General features: G+C 53.0%; 1 protein-coding gene across 1 annotated transcript in view; it reads right to left on the bottom strand.

The window, feature by feature from the left end:
• The window catches only part of BCAS4 (breast carcinoma amplified sequence 4), a 46,091-nt gene that overhangs the window by 15,855 nt on the left and 10,535 nt on the right, over window positions 1–19,701 (bottom strand). Inside the window, exons 2-3 of the mRNA XM_045529262.1 lie at window positions 15,909–15,980; window positions 6,215–6,316 (exon numbers count right to left, since the gene is read on the bottom strand). Coding sequence (XP_045385218.1) covers window positions 6,215–6,316; window positions 15,909–15,980 — 174 coding nt within the window. The remainder of the gene's footprint in view (window positions 1–6,214; window positions 6,317–15,908; window positions 15,981–19,701) is intronic.

The raw sequence follows: 19,701 nt of genomic DNA, 5'->3' as shown, positions 1-19,701 counted from the left end.
ATGTACTATATGTTAGAACCTAGAAGCCACCAGGGGCCAGGCAGGCGGTAAGCAGGTGAGGAGGGTTGAGTGGGGGCTAGGGTCACCTGCAAGGCTGAGTCCAGGCCCACAGGATCCCCTTGGGTCCAGGCCCCGAGTGCAGAGCTCCCAATTTCAACAAATAAAAAAGAATTCTGGAGTCAGACTCTCTGGATTAGAATTCAAGCTCTACCTCTTAATAATTATGTGCCTTTTGGCAAGTTACTTAATTTCCATTAGCCTCAATTTTCTAATCTGTAAAATGGGTATAATAACACCAACCTTATTAACAAGTTAAGTGCTTGGCACATATTAAGATCTCATTAAATGTCAGAGGCTATCATTTTAAAAAAGAATGAAAAGAACATTCCAATTTTACGAAAAATTCCCCAGTTTTTAATCAATGTTAGCAATAAATCCACACTTAAAAAAAATACCGTGCAGGCCCAGTAAAATTCAACTCACCCATTTGTGCCCTCTGGTGTGTGTCTTTTCACACCTTTCTCTGTGCTCGGCACATGTGCCTGTGTGTGCAACTAAAAGCCCCAAAGGTGGCAACGATGGTGCCATCTCAGACAGAGCACCACCTCTGTGGGCCTCCCTTGGTCCATCAGTAAAAGGGAAAGGATTTTCTTGTACCGGGAACAGGAATGAGGACATCTCAGCGCTGGGCACTCCCTTCACTAGAAAGAAACATGGTCCTCCTGTGGCCTGTGAGGCCTCCTCCCATCCTGCCCTGCCCTCCCCTTCTGCCTCCCACGTGTGTCCCCGCAGTTCCTCGCTGTCCACGGGCCCTTTGCATGTGCTCTCTCCGCCCTACAGCACCCTTCGCTCCTTTCTCGATGGGGTGGCCCTGCTTGCCTTTCAGGCCTTCAACCAACCATCTCTTCCTGGGAGAGGCCTCCCCTGACCTTAACACACCCCCCAGGGCGCTGTGGCCTCTCCCAGTTTGCTAGCACCCATGGCCTCATTGCCCTCCGCCATTCTTGCCTGTCCGTGGTCCACTCCCTGTAGTTGTAAGTTCGGAAAGAGAAGGTGCTGAGTCAGCATCGTTCACGGGTCAAGACCAGAGCCTGGCCCAGTAGAAGGGCCCGCGGGGTTGGCGGGTGTGTGAGTGCACACGAGTGAACGAATGAATGAATGAACGCATCCTCAGCAAAGCGACACTGGATGAACCCAAGACGGCGGCTTCTGTGGTGCCTCTACTGCCCTGGGGTTCCGGTGCAGCAGAGCGGAAAGGCTGAATTAGCCACGATGTGCGTGCGTGTGCGTGCGTGTGTACACGGAGGTGGGTGGCGGGGTGGCTGGGACGCGGGGCCTCGGCCAGGAAGCTTCAGCCCGGCAGCCTGGCTCAGCCAGCACATCTGGTTGTAAAACGCAGACGAGAGTCCTGCTCCCTTCTGCCAGCCGATTCCAATTTTACGCTCCCTGCGTTCATACCAGTCTGGTGGGGAGTGTGAGGCGACGCGCAGGAATGCGCGCTCGGATGTCTGAGCCGGCTCCAGCTCGCCTGCCAGCCGGGCGGCCCGGCCAGGCCGCAGCGGGGAGAGGCCGGAACCGGGCCAGGGCCGCCCGGCCTGCGGCGACTCTGGGAGACGGAGCCACACGGCCACCGCTCAGACGGGCCGGGGAGGCCGCGGCAGGGAGAGGGGACGGAGAGAGGGCCCAGCGCTGACCTCAGCCACCCGACGGCGGGGTGCTGGCAGTACGGGGGATGTCTCTACACTTCTCCCTTCAGCGAAAACGTTCTACTTTTATAATCGGCCGGGGGGTAGGGGGGAAGCCCTTTTGTTTAAAACTGTATTTGTAAGTGCTGAGGAATTAGAACGCTTCTGCCAGAGACCCCTTGCTTCAGAGCAAGGCCCCGTCCAGCAAGGGGTGCCAACGCCCGGCACCGAGGGACACAGACTGCAAACCCAGCTCTGGCACATCCCACCTGTGGGATTTTGGGCAAATCGCTTCTCTCCGGCCTCCATTGTTCTTTCCGCAAGACGGGATTAAGAACAGGACCCCCTCCTGCGGCCACTGTGGCGTAAACCACCTACAGTCCCTGGCTCTAGTGAATACGCAGTAAATGTTAGTTCTTACTAATAACGCGGATAAAGGGTTGAGTTCTGGCCTGAGAGGTCACCCTGAGGTTTCCCAGCTCCCACCTGGCAGGTCACGCTGATTCTGAGGACGGGTGGTCTCGCGCTCATGGAAGCCGCTGACACTTTAGCCACCCTGGGACCCTCAGCCAGCAGGGCAGAGTGGTGACCATCCGCCCCAGATTCTGCCTCACTCAGCCTGTGGACGCCAACTACAACCTCAGGAACAGTCTGTCCCCGCTGAGCGCCTCCCGCGTACCAGGTGCCGGCCTAACTCATGGACCCTCACTGCAACTCCGGGAGGACCCTCACGGCGACTCCGGGAGGAATAGCACACTCGCAGCTGACAGAGGAGGAGACTGGCCCTGAGAGGCTGAGTGAGTTGCCGCAGGGGGAGATCTGAGCCTCACTCTCTGGCTCTGGAATCTACCTGCCCCATACAAGGTTAGGTTTTCATTGGCTCCAAGCTTTGCAGAGTTTATGACACACACTTCAACTAGTGGGAAGTACATAATCTCCCACTTGCCTCCAAATCCATGATCTTCTTGGACTAACTTAGGATTTTTCTCCTTTTAATAGAGACCCAGTTACAAAGAAATCTCCTCTCTCTACTCTAAGGAAAGCAAGAGCATAGGGCTGTTGACAGAAGGTGAGTGCCACTCAGCCTTACCACTGGTGAGACTCTAAGGCAGAGTGAGGACTGTGGCAGACTGGAGATTCACACCCCATGGCAGGGGACAGTTGACTCTCAGCTCCAGCCGTCCCCAGAAAGGAATGGGAAGGACTGCCTTGGCCTTCTAACACCTGGCCCTCTAGCAGTCCCGGTTCCTGCTGGCACCCGAGTTTGCATCCTCCATCAAAAACTTGCAGTCATTGCTGGTGGGAGTGAAAAATGGTGTAGTTGCTTTGGAAAACAGTTCAGAACTTCCTAAAAAGAGTTACCATATGACTGACCAAACCCACTCCTAGGCATTTACCCAAAAGAAATGAAAACATATGTCCACGTAAAAATTAGCACACGGATGTTCACAGCAGGATCATTCAGGATGGCCAAAAAGTAGAAAGAAACCAAATGTCCACCAACTGAAGGATAGACAAATAGCCATAAGAAGGAATGAAATACTGACACACACTACAACACGGATAAACCTTGAAAACATTATGCGGAGTGAAAGCCAGACACAAAAGGCCACATACAGTATGATTATGAAACATCTAGAACAGGCAAATTCCCAGAGACAGAAAGTAAATAGATGAGTGGTTGCCAAGGGCCGGGGTGGGGAATGATTCCTAATGAGCATGAAGTTTCTTTTGGGAAAATGTTCTGGAGTGAGGTAGTGGTGATGGTTGTACAACCTTGTAAATACACCCAAAGCCTCCAAATGGTACATTTTAAGGATAATCAATTTGGACGTTGGTGGGGGGAGATTATAACAGCTATAATCCCGCTGATGGACCCTGTCATTCTCAGAACAGGGCCCAAACTCCACACCTTGTCCCTGTACTGTCAGCTACACCCACAGTTCCAGGCTCATCTTGGACCTTGAATTCCACCTGCCCCCCAAGTGCCCGAGACGCTCGCCCTTTCCTGCCTCCGGGCCTTTGCACGTGCTGTTCCTCTCCCCCCCACCCTCGGTCTCCTGGCCGTACCCAGGAACCCGCCCTGGCAGAGCTCTGGCCAGGCCCCTTCTGCGTGTGTTGGAGCAGTGGGCCTACCTCCCCCAGCCTGCGTCCCTGTCCCATGCTCCTCACAGGCCACTCATGGGACCAGGCATCTCCATGCAGCTGTGTTTCTCACACCCATCTCAAGGTCACCCAAAGTTCACCAAACGTCTGTTGAACATGACAGAGTTTGGGTGCAAGAACCTCACTAGTGTGCGGTAACGAGGCTGAGAACTTGCTGTGGCATCACACACCGGGAAGAGGCAGCGCCAGGGCTGGGTCCCGGGCCACGTGACTCCAGGGCAGTGCTTCCCAAACATGGGCGATGTGGCCCCCAGGGGGCACCTGGCTACACCTGGAGACATGTTTGGCTGTCACGCAGGGGAGCGTGGAGGGAGGGGTGCTAACGGTACCCTGTGGGTGGAGGCCAGAGCTGCCGCTAAGTGTCCCACCATGCCCAGGACAGCCCCTCCAAAGACAGCTTTCCAGCCCAAAGTGTCAACAGCGCTGCGGCGGAGAACCCGCGCTGGAGCCGGCGCTCCTAACCACTAGGCTGTACTGTCTCCCTGGCGGCTTCCGGCCCCTCGGGATAAAGGCCAAAACCCTGACCTTGGACGGCAAGGCCAGGACAGCCCAGCTCTGCTGCCAGTTCCTCCAGCCACACTTGGGTCCGAGTCCCCTCCGGCCCCACAATCCGGCCTCCTAGGATTCTTCCAGAGTCCGGGTCTCCTCCCAGACAGCAGAGCCAAGATCCTTCCTTCCAGGGGCCTCTGCCTGGGCTGCACCCCTCCCCCGCGCCAGCCCCTCCCCCAGCACATCTCTTCCCTGCACCTCCAGGGGCCCCCAGCCCCCCAGCCGCTGCTTCCTTCACAGCACTCGCCTCACGGAGCCAAATCCTTGGCCACTGTGGCAGCAGAGCCACGGCTCCCAAAGATGCTCACGTCCTTGTCCTCGGATGGTGTGAACGTGTGACCTTCCCAGAGACTCAGCAGGTGTGATTAAGTTCAGGATCTTAAAGGGAGACTGCCTGGATTATCCAGGGGCCCCAACGTCACCACTAGGGTCCTTACAAGGGGAGGCCGGGGGGCCAGACCAGCAGACGCCCAGAAGACGCTTCGCTGCCGGCTTTGAAGAGCGGGGTGCAGGCGGCCCCCGCACTGGCGAAGGCGAGGAAATGGGTTCTCCCCAAGTCAAAGGGAACCCACCTGCCAACACCTTGGTTTTGGCCCCATAAGGCACATTTTGGGTCTCTCACCTCCAGAGCTGTAAGCTGAGGAATGCATATGGTTTAACGCTGCTACGTTTGTGGTGATTTGTGACACTGGACGCCAATATGGTCATTCCTTGCTGAGTGTCTCCCCAGCCCTTGGTCAGTGACAGGGGACAGAATGCCCAGAAAGGAACTGGGCATGACAGCTGGGCCCAGGCAAGGCGAGAACCAGGCTACACATTTTCACGTTCTCGTTCCTCTTTCAAATGTGTGGAATCAAATTCAAATGAATCAGCTATTCCAAGGGCAAAGTTTTAATTATATTCCTGCTTCATTCTCTGCTGACAAGAATGTTAATTCTCTGCTAACTCGGTGCCGACTGCCACACTTGTCCCCTCCCCTCTGCAGCTCGGAGAGCCCACAGCCCCTCTGGCCAGGCGACCCCTCCACAGCCACGAGCTCCCCCCGGCCCTTCCTGTGCGGGGGACCCAGATGGCGAGGCCACGCCCAGGCCATAGCTGAGCTCTAGCAGACGTGAGCTGGAGTCCGGCGCCACATGACTACTGGTGTGATCCTGAGGAAGTGGCTTACCTTGTGGAGCACATGCTCCTTGTCAGGGAGCTGGGGACCCACTTTGCAGGGCAACAAAGAGGAAATAAGATGCTGGGCATCTCAGCCCCGGCAAGGAAGGGACAGGTGAGCTAGGCCAGCAGACAGGCAATAGGGCCGGGTGGGGTCTGTGGAGAACCAGAGAGCCGGTGCCCTTCTGCGGGGCAGCTGCCACAGGCTCTCCCCATTCTTGCAGGAATGCGGCCCAGCGGCTAGAAATGATCTATCTCTCAATTTGGGTCATCTTTACGCAGGCATTGACATCTGTAAACATTCACTGAAATGTACACTTAAGATGTGTGCACTTATGCATTTATACCTTGAAAAATAAACACATTAACGTGTTTAAAGAAATGTGGGCCCAGAGTACTGAAGCTTCTGAATTTTCAAAAGAACCTTAAAATTCAGATTTTTATATGAAGCACCCTGATTTTTAAATGTTGGAAACAAATTCTTGTCATTTTTTTTTTTAAATACCATATGTGTGCAGCCCTCTCATCACAAAGCCCCTCTGTGGGGCCCAACACCTGACGCTCTCAAGGCCAGACCTGTGTCCTCGAAGAGAGGGTGACAACCAGATCAAGTCTGCGGGTCTCACAAAGAAACTTCGTTATTATCCTGGACGCACCTCTAGCCGGTCCACTTTGGCGTAGATGCCACGCACTTCTGCCACTTTGGCCTTAAGGAGTGGGATGTTTTCCTCCAGGATCTGTGAAGTGTCGCTCCTGATCTGCAAGGAACAGAACAGTTCATCAGGCGCCCTGCCCTGTCACCACGTCCTCCTGCCTGTCTTGGGGGCTGGCCGGTATCCGGGCTGACCCCGCTGATGGCCAAGACGCCAGGTGGTGTCCTGCTCAAGGACAGGCCCAGAAACAACCCAGAGCCCCAGGTGGGAACCAAACCCATTGCCTCTTGGCACCCAGACCCACCCGGGTATTACTAATATTTACTGACCCACAAATTAATCGTTCCCCCACCCAAAGAACCAGCAGTGGGTCCCAAACTGAACATTTTCAACCACTAAACCACTAAACTGGAGCAAATGGAAAGCAGCAAAATCTCTTCTCTAAACCAAACTGCTAGGTCCTGTTTTTGTTGCACAGGAATTAATAATGTTAACAAGTCGATAATTATCATTAATATTCATTCATGTTAATGAAAACCACGATTTTCACATACAAGCACTGTGCTAAGTACTTCCTTGCACCATCTAATTTCCATTTTCTTCTGCTAACATTCCCCACAAGTGACTGTGAACTTTAGGAAGCCACATCTTTCCCTGGATCACCGAGCTCAGACACCGACACCTCTGTTTTCCTTCAGAGCCAAGGACCCAGCCTGACCCTCCTCTGCATGTGTGTGTGAGAAAGAGAGACCATTTGCATGTTATCACATCCTCACTGTGCAGAAAGGCGGTATACACGCTGCTCTCAAAGTCTGGGGAGCATCCGAATCCCCTGGGAGAAGCCTGTCACACGCTGACTCCCGGGCCCCTCTGACTCTGGTCCTGTTTGTCTGGGAATCTGTGTTTTCAGCCAAGGCTCCGAGCAGCACTAGAGTGGGGATCTGGGAACCACAGTTACAGGGACACCAGTGGGCACAGCAGGAGCTGGACTCAAGAGTCAGACTAGAGTGTAAATTTAGTTCTGCCCACCACGTGCTGTGTGACCTTGGGCAAGTCACCACACCTCTCTGAGCCCTCCTTTGCTTCTCTGGACAGTGGTGCAATGATGGGGTCGTTCCTTCGTTGGAATGCTGTGAGGGTGAAGTGTTTAGCAGAGCGCTGGCAGCTCCTGACAGGTCCCAGTGACTCCCACCCTCCTAGCATCCACGCCTTTGGGTGCACTCCCCTCCCCAGCACTGCGAGCTGGACCTAATGACTCGCTTCTAGTGAAGGAGTCAGCCACAGGGATGAGATGTCACTTCCAAGAGTAGGTGACACAAGGCTGTCACCGGCATCTTGCTAGTGTCCTCTCTCTGCTGGCTCACTCATGCACACCGTCTCCCCTCTCCCTCGCCCTCTCTGTTGCCTGCTTTGCTGAAGCCGGGCGCCATGCTGGAGGGGCCCATGTGGCAAGGAACTGAGGGCGGCCTCCAGCCAACAGCCCACGGGGAACTGAATCCGGCCCACGACCACTGATCTTCCCTGGAGGCGGCTCATGCCCCAGTCGGGCCTCGTGAGGACAGCAGCCTGCGAGAGACCCCGAGCCAGAGGACCTAGCGCAGCTGCACCAGCATAAACATTGTTTTAAGCCACTAATTGAAATAATTTTTTATGTAGCAATGGATAATACGGAATGACAACTCAGTACAAAATGTTTATTTTTAAAACATTTTTGAAAACTCTACCTGTTTTTCTTCCTCTTGCTGCCTAAGTATGTAAGACTTCTTGTGGTTCTCATGGACACCTGCTCCCCTTGCCATTCAGACGACACCCCCCTGGCCAGGTGTCTCAGAATCCTCGTCACAGGCTCTCTCGAGACCCTCACCCCACTGCCCTATTCGTCCAAAACCAAACTCCTCCATGCCTCCCTCTACACCCACCTCTCCCTGGGTCCCCTCCCCTGGTCACGGTGCCACCAGCTACCAGGGCACCTGGCTCCAAGTCCAGTGTCCTCAGGGATGCTCTTTTCTCATGTCCTGATCCCCAAGGTCAAACATTGGCCCTGAGAGGTGGCATCTGGTGTCAGGCTGCCTGGCCTCAGTCTCTGACCAACCCTTCTTTTTTTTTTTTTTTTTTTTTTTGAGACAGAGTCTTGCTCTGTTGCCCGGGCTAGAGTGAGTACCGTGGCATCAGCCTAGCTCACAGCAACCTCAAACTCCTGGGCTTAAGCGATCCTTCTGCCTCAGCCTCCCGAGTAGCTGGGACTACAGGCATGCGCCACCATGCCCGGCTAATTTTTTGTATATATATTTTTAGTTGTCCAGATAATTTTTATTTCTATTTTTAGTAGAGACGGGGTCTCGCTCAGGCTGGTCTCGAACTCCTGACCTCGAGCGATCCACCCGCCTCGGCCTCCCAGAGTGCTAGGATTACAGGCGTGAGCCACCACGCCCGGCCTGACCAACCCTTCTTCACCACGACCCCAGGCAAGTCCCCCAGCCTCCTTGTGTCTCAGTTTCCTCATCTGTAAAATGGGGGTGCATAGTAGTGCTTGTCTCACAAGGACTTCAGGAGGATTAAATAAGACCATTTGTGTCTGAATGTGACCCACGGATGCCCCTCATGTGGCCCCCAAAGTGTTTGACTTAATTTCCAACCAACTTTATAATTCCAGTGGGGCTCCTAGGAGAAATGGCTGCTTCCAAGGCTAGGATGAGGAAGTATAAGAGAGCCTGGAGCATCCTGTGGGACCAGAAAGGAAGGATCCAAAAAATTAAGGATGGGGCATGTCAGAGGGGTGCAGGAGCCAACCCAGAAGAGTGAAATGGCCAAAGCTGGAAGAATTTGAGCAGCAAAATAAGTAACGTAGGACTGGATTATAACCCAAGGTATAAAATAAACATACACACGTCTGATGAGCACACATAATTGATTGGGGTATAGAAAGGGGGAAACAGTAACATTCCAGTGGAAAAACCTGGCAGAGACCACCCCCTGCAAGCGATGGAGGTTCACATCCACAGTGATGCCAGGGGGCACTGGGTACCCACGCACAGGGTGTGATGAAAAGGCCCCTCCTCTGTGCCGTTCTTTCCATAAACCCGTAACTCCCATCTAACCACAAGAAAAACGGCAGAAAAACCCAAATCGAGGGACCCTCTGCAAAACCCCTGACCAGCACTCCTTGAAACTGTCAGTCACGAAAAGCAAGGAAAGACCGATACTGTCACAGACCAGAGGAGCCTAAAGAGACATAACAACTTGGTGCAATGGGGCATCTGAGACTGGAACCTGGAACAAAAAGAGGACATTCCCAGGAAACCGGTGAAGTGAAATCAAAATAAAGTACGGAGCATAGTGAACAGCAAGGTCCCAACGTCGGCTTCTTACTTCTGACAAATGTACCGTGTGACGTGAGATGTTCAAGAGGGAGGTACGTGGGAACTCTGCAAACTGTCTTTACAATTTTTCCATAAATCTAAAACTATTCCAAAATAAAATACATAAATATGGTTTTAAAAATTCAAGTAATTCGGTCTGGATTTACAGCTACTCTTAACAGCAGCTCTGGCAGCACTGGGCCTGAGACCCCCGGACATCAAAGGCTGGGGCTGCTCCCTCCGGGTGGGCCTGAGCTGGCCTGCTGCCACAGTCCCCACCCCTCCCTAGTGCCCCATCCCTGCCCACTTCTCTCATGGCCACACCCTGTCTCTAGCATTTGTCACCAGCAATGGGGAAAGTCCTCCGTACCCTCCTGTCTTTCCCCCAGGCTGAATGTCTAGAGGGAAGCCGGTCCCTCCACCCAGGAGAAAGCACCTAATGCAACACAAAGCAGATAACTAACCCCATGGCAAGGCCTAAACACTGCAGAGCAAATGCAAATCTTTCCTTTCTGTTAGTTTCTAAAGAAACCGAAGGGGAGGAGGGAGTGAGAATGCGGGACTGGTATTAGCAACCTACAGCGGTGAAGGAGAAGGAGCCCTCCCGCCTCCCTCTAAATCCCAAGGAACTGGAGGACACAGAGGGCCTTGGCTGAGCGAGAGGGCCCTTCCCTGAAGCGGCTTCTCCAACGCTGAAACTGTCGGCAGTAAGGGGCTGTCTGCACCTGCAGAGGCAGGCAGGTACTCAGGGTCAGGGCAGGGGAGGGCAAGCCTAGGGGGCTGAGAGACCCCAGCCCTCACCCTCGGTCCCACCATAGGCTGGGAACTGTAAGAGGAAACTTCAGGGTTGTTTAACGCAGGCCAGTCACGAAGGGCAGGACACCAACAGACCACACTCTGGGCTTTCGCCACGTGCTGGGACAGACCCTGTGAAGCAACAACTATTTCCTCTTCAGCCTCATGTTAAGGGTCAGAGACTAAATGAGCTGGCCCAAGGTCACAAAGCTGGAAGGAAGGCAGGGAGGATTGCAATCAAGGTTGGTCTGAGACCACCCTCAACCCCAGAGGTCTACAGACATGATTCTATCGGGCCCAGGCAGCATCAGCCTGGTCGTGTCTAAAAAACAAACAAAGCACAATCAAATGCCAAAATGTCAAACTCAGGATATTTCCCTTAGAAACCCATATTTCTGGCTTCTTGTGAAAAATCAGGAGATCTGACCATACTGAGCCAAGACCCAGCCACACTGAGCCCACATTTCACATGACAACAACCAGCTAGAGCCGGGTGACAGCTGCCCCCTTTGACAGCCCCAGTCCCCGCCACTCCCTAGAGTCTCCCCAACATGGAGTCCGTGGCTAGTCAGAGCACTTTTCTTCTTACAGGGAGGTCAAGAGGAAAGTGACACATTTCTCACACCCAACTTGCTTCACATGGTCACATCATGGGCATGTGACTCTGCACGCCTTGGGCTACACTCTGAGAAGAGCGAAGAGTCGTCAGTGAAGGATCAATGCTCTTGAGCCTCTGCCAGGACCAATCCGAGCAGGTTTATGAGCCTGAGCCCCGGGATCCCCAGCCCACCCTCCCACCTCCCCAGAGCTGGTCTCAGGAGCCCGGAAGTCTGGGTGGCAGGTGCTGAGGTCATCACAGAGCAAGGACGGCTGTCCAGGATGATTCAGGGCTCCCAGGAAAGAGACCAAATGCACTTGACCCAAGAACACACACCCGTGCCAAATGCAACTGCTGGGCCCAGGCCAGCAGGAATGTTCTCTGCCTATGTGAACGAAGGAAGAGTCTGCTCCCTGGCGGAAGGTGGGCCTGAGGCCACTGGGGTCTCAGAGGAACTGCACAAGCTGCCCATAGCCCAGAGGGCTGAGCGGGAAGGCCTCACAAATCCAGTTACTGTGGTAACATCACCAGCGCCCTGGCCCTCTGGCTTTGATAATGATGATGATGACATTAGTAGCTGCCATTTATTGGTCCTGTAATACATAGCAGGCACTGTGCTCGGCAATTACTTTTAATGGAGAGTAAATGACATGCAGTGAGGTCTTAAGTGGACAGCTTGACAAGTTTGTACAGATGTTAGCATCTGTGTCACCACCGCCCAGACCGCAAACCAGAACATTCCATCACCCTGTTAGGCTCCCTCATGCCTCCTCCCTGTCACAAGCACCCTCCCAGAGCCGACCACTGCCTGATTTCTACCACTGCGCATCAGTTTTGCCTATTTCTGAACTTCAGACTAACGGAATCACACAGGACGTATTCTCGTGCCTGGTTTCTCACTCAGCATCACGTTTGTGTGATGCATCTCTGTTGCTGGGTACAGCAGCCATTCTTTCATCATTGTGTTGTATTCCAATATGGAACAAACAACAATTTATTTACCTATTGCACTGTGGGTGGACACGTGGGTTGTTTCCAGCTTGGGGCATGATGAACAAGGCTGCTAGGAACACTTAGGTATGAGTCTTTCTGTAGACGCTTGTTTTCGTTTCTCTTTGGTAATGCCCTAGGATTAGAATTGCTGGGATACAGGTTAAGTGTCTGTTTATAAGAAACCGCCAAATGGTTTTCCAAACTGGCCGTGTCTTTTTGTATTTCTGCTGGCAACGTATGAGTGTTTCAGTTGCTCTACATCCTTGCCGACACTTGGTATTTTGGTGGTTTTTAACTCCAGCCATTCCAGTGGGTGTAAAGCACATACCCTGCCTCAGCTATTCTTCACAATAGCTTTTGGAGATGGATACCATTTGTTTTTTCTTTTTTTTTCTTTTTTTTAATTTTTTGTAGAGACAGGGATCTCGCTATTTTGCCCAGGCTAGTCTCGATTTCTTGACCTCAAGCAGTCCTCACGCCTTGGCCTCCCAAAGTGCTGGGGTTACAGGTGTGAGCCACCATGCTTGGCTAGATGGATACCATCTGTAGTGTGTGATGTTCCTCCCATGAAGAGGTGGGGGTCCACGTCCTCTCCCCTTGATTAGGAGCAGGCTATGTGACTGCTCTGACCAGTGAACTACGACAGAAGTGCCACTGTGTCAAATTCCAAAGCTAGGCCTCAGGAGACCTTGCAGCTTCCACTTCCTGCCTATTGGAACAATTGCTCCAGGGAGGCCAGACGGCCATGCTGTGAGGAAGCCCAAGCCAGCCCCGCGGAGAGGATGCCTGGAGGAAAGTCGTGCCAACCAGTCCCCAGCTAGACCAGCCATCCCAGCCCAGGTGCCAGACAAGCGATGAAGGAGCCAACTTGAAATCCCCATCCCCACAAGTGACATGTGGCTCAGAAGAGCTGTCCCCCCTGTGCCCTGCTTTAGCCCACAGAATAAACTGGCTGTTTTACACCACTAAGTTTTGGGGTAGTTCGATGCAGCAACAGATCATCAGAACCACGATCTCCATTTTACGGAGAAGATGAAGATTCAGAGAGGTAAAGTAATGAGCCCAAGTCCCCACAGCGGGAAGAAGCAGAGCCCAAAGTGCCAACAATTGGCATTATATCGAGGGTCAAAAGAGGTCCCAGCACAGAGTAGTGAATTCCATCACAGCGAGTGATCAAGGACGAGCTGGTGGAAGAATTAATACATCAGACAGGAAGCTGGACTTTGATTTCTAATAGCCTGATTGTATCAGAAAGGAAGTGGCTTCTCTCTAAAGCATGCAGCATAGAGTCTGGCTTCTCTCAGACCTCTAAATTGATCAGTGTCTCTGAAGTCTGTGGCAGGGGCCCAAGGGGCAGTGGTCCACGGTGTGACATCACCTGCCCCCTACCTTAGATTTTCAAGCAGCTCTAAAGAGCAAAGGAGGTGCCAAGCTAGGACTGATAACCAGACGCCTCTCTCTGCAGCCGTGTGCCCGTGACCCAAGGGCCCTGGCATAGCAGGCGAGCCAAGCACCAACTGTTGGGGGGACCAGAGGATTTCTATAAGGTAAATGTCATCGGCACAGAGCACAGCTGCTAGGGGCTGCAAACTCAAATGCCTGCAGGGGCCCCAGAAGCATCACCCGTTTGCAGCGCACGCTGGGTACATCATGTCAACATAGACACGTGGAAAGATCTCCGCTTCTCCAAGGAAGCATGCTCTCTTCCACTTCTTGGAACGTGGGACCCTCTTGGACTGGGTTTATCTTCCCACTTTGGGTAGGGTCAAAAGTACAGGGAAACGTAATCCATCAAAAACACACGAGCACGCGGTGGCTGTGGAGTCGGGGAGGCTACCCAGGCAGCAGCCGCGGCTCTGACGAGCAGGAGAGCCACACCTACGATGCACAGAGGGCAGCGGCTTGCGTACCAGGTGCCTTGGCGACACTTGCCAGGTAGGAGTAGGCACCCCAGGGGGCCGTATCTTCACTTTTCTGAGAAAAGCCAGAAATCCAGATTTTTTGCATGAAATTCTAAAATCGTCAGCAGCTAATGCTTATGTTCTCTGCTGGTTTTCTCCAGAAACATATCTGCAGGCAGGCCTGGGCCCATGGGTCACTTGTGCATGGCCTCAGAATTAAAATCTTTGCGGAGAACATCTCCAGGCTCCGAGTTCGGAAGACCTTCCCGACGCTGCCTGCAATCTTGGGTCTCCCGGAGACACAGACACGTACATCCGCCGGGAAAGCCATGACGGTTTTCCAGGGCTGGGTGGAACGGGCCTCTCTCCGCCTGTCCAAGCGGACGCCTGCCCCGGGCTCTCCTCTCAGGCTGGTTGGAGGATCTCCTTGCACAGAACACCCACAGGGATGATGAGGTGGGACTTGGGAACAAAAGTATCCCCAGAGCCTCCGTCCACACCGTCTTCCAGACTTGCCTTCCCTGCCTGCGGCCAGCATTCTCCACACAGTGACAGCCACACCACGTCCCGGGCCTTCCTGCCTTTGCACAGGCTGGTCCCTGTGCCTGGACGCCCTCTGGCCTCATCCTTCCATTCCTCCTTCAAGCCCCAAATTCATCACCACCTGCTCGGCGAAGCCTTCCCGAGTTCCCAGGCGAGGATTTAACGCACCTGGGACACACCTTCACACGGCGACCGGTACCCAAAGCGGTCTCCCCAGTAGCCTGGGGCTCGGTGGGGACAAAGACAGATCAAAGTCTCTCTGCGGCCTCCAGCTCATCATGGGGCCTCTTCATGAGAAGTGTCCAATGTTTGGTGACGAGGAAAGGACTACCCAGGCCGTTAAAAGCCTGTCTTATTACCTAGCTCCCTCCTGGACCCACAGCGAACTTTAAAAAGAGGAAAAAACACATTGGTCCTCTTGGGGATGTGTCTGTCTCACTGACTGCTGTGCCCCAGAGTGTGGCCCGGCATGGGCACTCGAATGTCTGTGGAATACACAGGGATAACAAACACAGAGCCTGGCACGAGGCAGGCGCTCCATAAACGTCTGGGGCTACTGTCACTGTTCCTCCCTTGGACTCTCACAGATGCCTCTCAGGCACAGGACACTGCTCTTCCCAGGGGTATAAATCTGCGCCACTGGGCCCTGGCGGCCAGGCTTCGTCTGCGCTGGGGAGAGGCAGGCCTGGTCGCTGCATGGAGCTCTATCCTTGGGGCCTCCTGGCAGAAGCCTCAAACCTGGGTTGCTGGTTTGCCTCTAATAAGCTTGGGAACATCTAGAAAATTCCATCATTACTCCTAGGGGCTCCACACGTGGCTGGCAAAAGCCCTGGGGACATGAGGATCTAGAGGCGACTTCTTAGAGAATTTGGAGTAGAGACTTTGTCTTCCGGGCCTAAGGCATTGTCTTCCAGCTTCTTCCCCACCCGGCCTAGGGGATTTGAGCCAACAAAACAGGGTAGGAGGCAAGAGCTGAGAGAACAAAAGGATTCAGGAAGGACCTTGATGCCCGACCCCACCGCGAGCTGCGGCCCGGACAAGACGCTCCTCCTAGGCCTCGCAGGCCTGAAGCCATTTCCTGGCTGTCTCCATGTTTGCACTGCGAACTGCGCAGAGCCGAGGAAAGTTAAATATAGTCTCAGCATCCCCACTGAACGGCTCCCCGCATCGGTGCCCGAGAGTGCCACCTTGTGGCCCGCTCCCAGCTCCTCTGCGGAATAAAACCACCTCAGGGGAAGGACGAGATCAAGATGGCTGCCTCAGGAAGCGCTTGGGGTTGAGGGAGTGAGTGTGTGTGTGGGACAGAAAGTGTGAGAGAGCAGGTGAGAGAGAGAGAGAGAGAGAGAGAGAGTGTGTGTGTTAGAGTGTGTGTGGCTTTCCTCTCACCGCCGGCCGCTGCCCCATTCCTTCTGGTTGCTAAATCACCACCAAAATGGCGTCCCCAGAAAACTCCATCAGGCCCTGAAGCGGGGCCTTGGCCTAGTCCACGCCTCCCGGCTGGTGCTCACCATGTCAGTCAAGCTGCAAAATTCCTCCAGCCTCAGGAGCATCCCCTCGATGGTCTCCTCCACCTCCTTCGCCTGAAAGAGAGACAATATCCTGGAGATTAGCAAGTGGTTTCCAGGGAGACAAACACCCTTCATTTTTTTTTTTTAAGCAAACTAAGTCTTAGGATTATGTGCCCAGTTGCTTCTGGACCCCGTTCCGCGGCCTGGTCTGAAATAGCAATACGCTGGAGCAGTGCTGACTGCCACCCATGGAGGACTGGTTAAAGCCAACGCAGACGAGCCGCTCTACGCAGCTCTCAGAAGAGACGAGATCAATAGATGCTAACTGGAAATAACAAAGCTACCCTTATCCTCCCCGCTGTACAGATGAGCAAACTGAGGCTCAGAGAGGTCAAGTAAGCTGCTTGAGGTCACAGAGCTAACAAGGGATGGGGCGAGGATTCTAACGTAGGCTGGAGTCCACGGCCTCAGAGCCTGCTCTGATAAACTCCACAGCGGGCCCTGAGCAGCAGCTGGGGAGGAAAAGAAAGGTGCGGAAGGTGCTGGTCACAAATCTGTCTTTGTAACCACACACAAAAACTTACACGGTTCAACAGAGAATGGCCCGGAACGATATGTGCCTAACTGTTAACTGTTACGTTTTTAAGAGATGGGGTCTCACTATGATGCTCAGGCTGGGCTCAAACAATCCTCCTGTCTCAGCTTCCTGAGTAGCTGAATTGCAGGTGTGAGCCACTGTGCCTGGTGACACATGGCTTATACTAAAAAATTATTTGTTGTTTATCTGAAATTCAAATTTAACTGGGCATGCTATAGTTTCTTTGGAAACCCTATTAATAGTGCTTTTGTCATCCTGGGGAGTAGGGATGGGGAATGGGCTCCGACAACGGGGACTTAAATGTTTTATGTTCTTTGAAGGGTCCAGCACTCAAAAGATCAGGCCAGGCAGTGACATAAATGAGTGAAACAGGTCATCGGAGCCTGTGGTCATCTGAGAGGTGCCTGTCTCGTTCTAGAGCCGCTAGCCACTAGCCGCCATCAGTAAACACCAGCCCAGGGCTGCTAGATCTTTCCATCTTCCAAGAGGTGTCAGAAATTCTAATTTGATGGGAAATGTCCCAATTTTTAAATATTGGCACACATTCAAAAAAGAAAATCTTTGACACTCCACAGGCCAAGCCAGTTGTGAACACTGAGAGGGCCTGCCGGGGTACAGGCCCCGTTTTATTCCCTTGTGTAAAAATCAGTTTGAGCTTTATCCCCCCTTCGAGTACGTACTACTTTCATGACTTATAAAATACCAGTTTTTGTTGTTGCTGTTGTAATCACCAGGCATCCAGAAATAAAGTTCACCCAGAACATGAGCCACTTTCTCTGGCTTCCCAGGCCACGTGGTTCTGCCCAAGGAGGGGTGGCCTCGTCCCCACCCCCCGCACCTGAAGACTCCCTCACCACCCACTTGTCCCCAGAGAAATGTTTATACAGTGCCAGTGCCTGCTGCTTCCAGCATGAGCCGTCGGTACCACAACAAAATAAACGACTGCACAAAAAAAAAGAAAAAAAACCCACCATCTTTCGGGCTGGAGTATAAATAGCACCAAGTTGCAATTTTAAACTCTGGAACCTTCATCTCACAGCTGGGACTATTCCTGCACCTCAACGGGGGATGGTGGCGGCAAGACTAGGAAACATGAAAGAAGACCCCCCACCTCCCCAAAGTAAAATTGTGGTTTAAAAAATATCATTATCGCACTAAGGGAGAAAGATGGAGCCGAGAGGTCACTGAGGTGGGAGAAGAGGAAGGTCGGTGGTTCCTTCTGTTCCAGAGGAAAGCACAAGAGAAGAGGGGGGCACCGAGGGGTGACAGAGAGTCCCTGGGAGCACGGTGTAGACAACCCGGAGCCCAGTCTAGACACAGACACGCTCAGGAAAGCAAAGCGTGCATGGGCACCACCAGAGCCACCGCGCCAGCTGGGCGGGATGCCTCCTTCCCAAGACGTTCTCTTTGCTCGTAGGAAGCGCATCCCACCCTACACTGGCATGTTCAGGAAGGACATGGCATGTTCACGTCAGTCCCGGGTTCAGACCCCATCTTCCCCTCTGCCAGCTGTGCGACCTTAACCCAACAGCTTAACTTCCGCATTTCACTGCTGCCAGCTCACCTGGGACAGGAGCCATCACACCCATTTGGCAGGGTGGTTAGAAGGTAAACCTGACATGATAAATGTGGCTAAATCATTTACCCGAGTACTGACACACAACAGGCACGTGAGAAAGGGTTGCTTTGTGTATTCTTCTCACTGGATAATAAAAACTACGGCTAATCACTACTTGTGGATTAGCTCATTTGATTCTCACAAGAACCCTATACCGTAGGTGCCACTATTCCCCCTTTTTATGGATTGAGAAACAGAAGATCAGAGATGTTAAGTCACTTGCTCAAGGTCACACAGCTAATAAATATGGAAGCCAGAATTTGACCCTGAGCAATCTGACTCCAGAACTGAAGTTTGTGAACACCAAGATCCTATTTGAGGGGGGGGAGGGACGTGTCCCCTTTACTGCTGCCTGTCAGCTACGGTCTCTCTCCCCCACCTCACCCCCTGGTACCTTGGGCAGAGCCCAAAAGCAGGAAGGAGCAAAGAATGCATTTGCTGACAGTACGGTCAGCTAAGGGAGAAACGAGACCAAGACATTCCCAACCAACAGGAAGGCGCTCAGGATTAGCCAGCCCACCATGCCCACAAATCGTTCGTGGGACAATTTTCTCTCAAGATAATCCCCTAAGTGGCCTCAGAAATGAGAGTCCCGCAGGCTGCAGCCCACGTGCCCCAGCCAGGAGCAAAATGAATGCCCTCGCTGTTCTTTGCAACTCCCCGGGCATAAATCGCTCCACGCGGAGGGGAAAAAGGGAAAAGGCTTGCTTTAAGTGACATTCAGGGAACTACCGGCGGAGATGGCAAGTGGGCTTTTTTTAACACGTGTAAATCATATGGTTTTGCCTTCTTCCCCTGCACCTCCCCTTCTCCCAAAGTGCCAGCCCGAGCTTCCCAGCGGGGCGTGCCAAAAAACTGATGTGGGGCTGATCCCGTCTGCCAAGTGACTGGCACAAGAAAACACAGAAAGATCCTCTAGCCATGATCTTTTCCAGCTCAACAAATGGAAACTCCAATGTCCAGTTGCTCAAGCCAAATACTTCAGAGCATACTTGACTGTTCTTTCTCTCTCAGCTCCCATCCCACCCAGTCTGCCAGCAAATCCTCTCGGTTTTATATTCACAATGTCCCCACCCCGATCTGACTGCTCCTCTCCATCTCGTGCGCCACCACTCTGGTACAAGGACCATCAGCTCCTGCTGGGACCATTGCAGTAGGCTGATCGCTGGTCCCTTGCTTCCTGTTCTGCGCCCCTTCAATCTACTCCTCTGAGGGCTTCGGTTGAAACCAAAGCCTTCCCTGCTCAAAACGCTCCACTATACCACCCCACGCCCACGAGGATGGCTACAATCACAGAAATGGAAAGTGGTGAGGCTTGGCAAGGATGCCGAGCAGCTGGAACCCTCACACGCTGCTGGTGGGAACGTAAAATTGTGCGGCCCCTTTGGAAACCAGTCCGGTAGTTCCTCAAAAGGAACAGAGTGACCCTATGACCAAGCAATATACCCCAAAGAAAATATATGCTCTCACAGAAACTTGTACAGGATTCATAACAGCCAAAAGAAGAGAGAAATAACGCAATGTCCATCACCTGGTGAATGAACAAACGAAACAGGATACGTCCACAGGACGGGGTA

This window comes from Lemur catta, chromosome 17 (assembly GCF_020740605.2).
Source record: "Lemur catta isolate mLemCat1 chromosome 17, mLemCat1.pri, whole genome shotgun sequence".
Taxonomy (NCBI): Eukaryota; Metazoa; Chordata; class Mammalia; order Primates; family Lemuridae; genus Lemur; species Lemur catta.
This window is presented reverse-complemented; position numbering and strand designations above follow the sequence as displayed.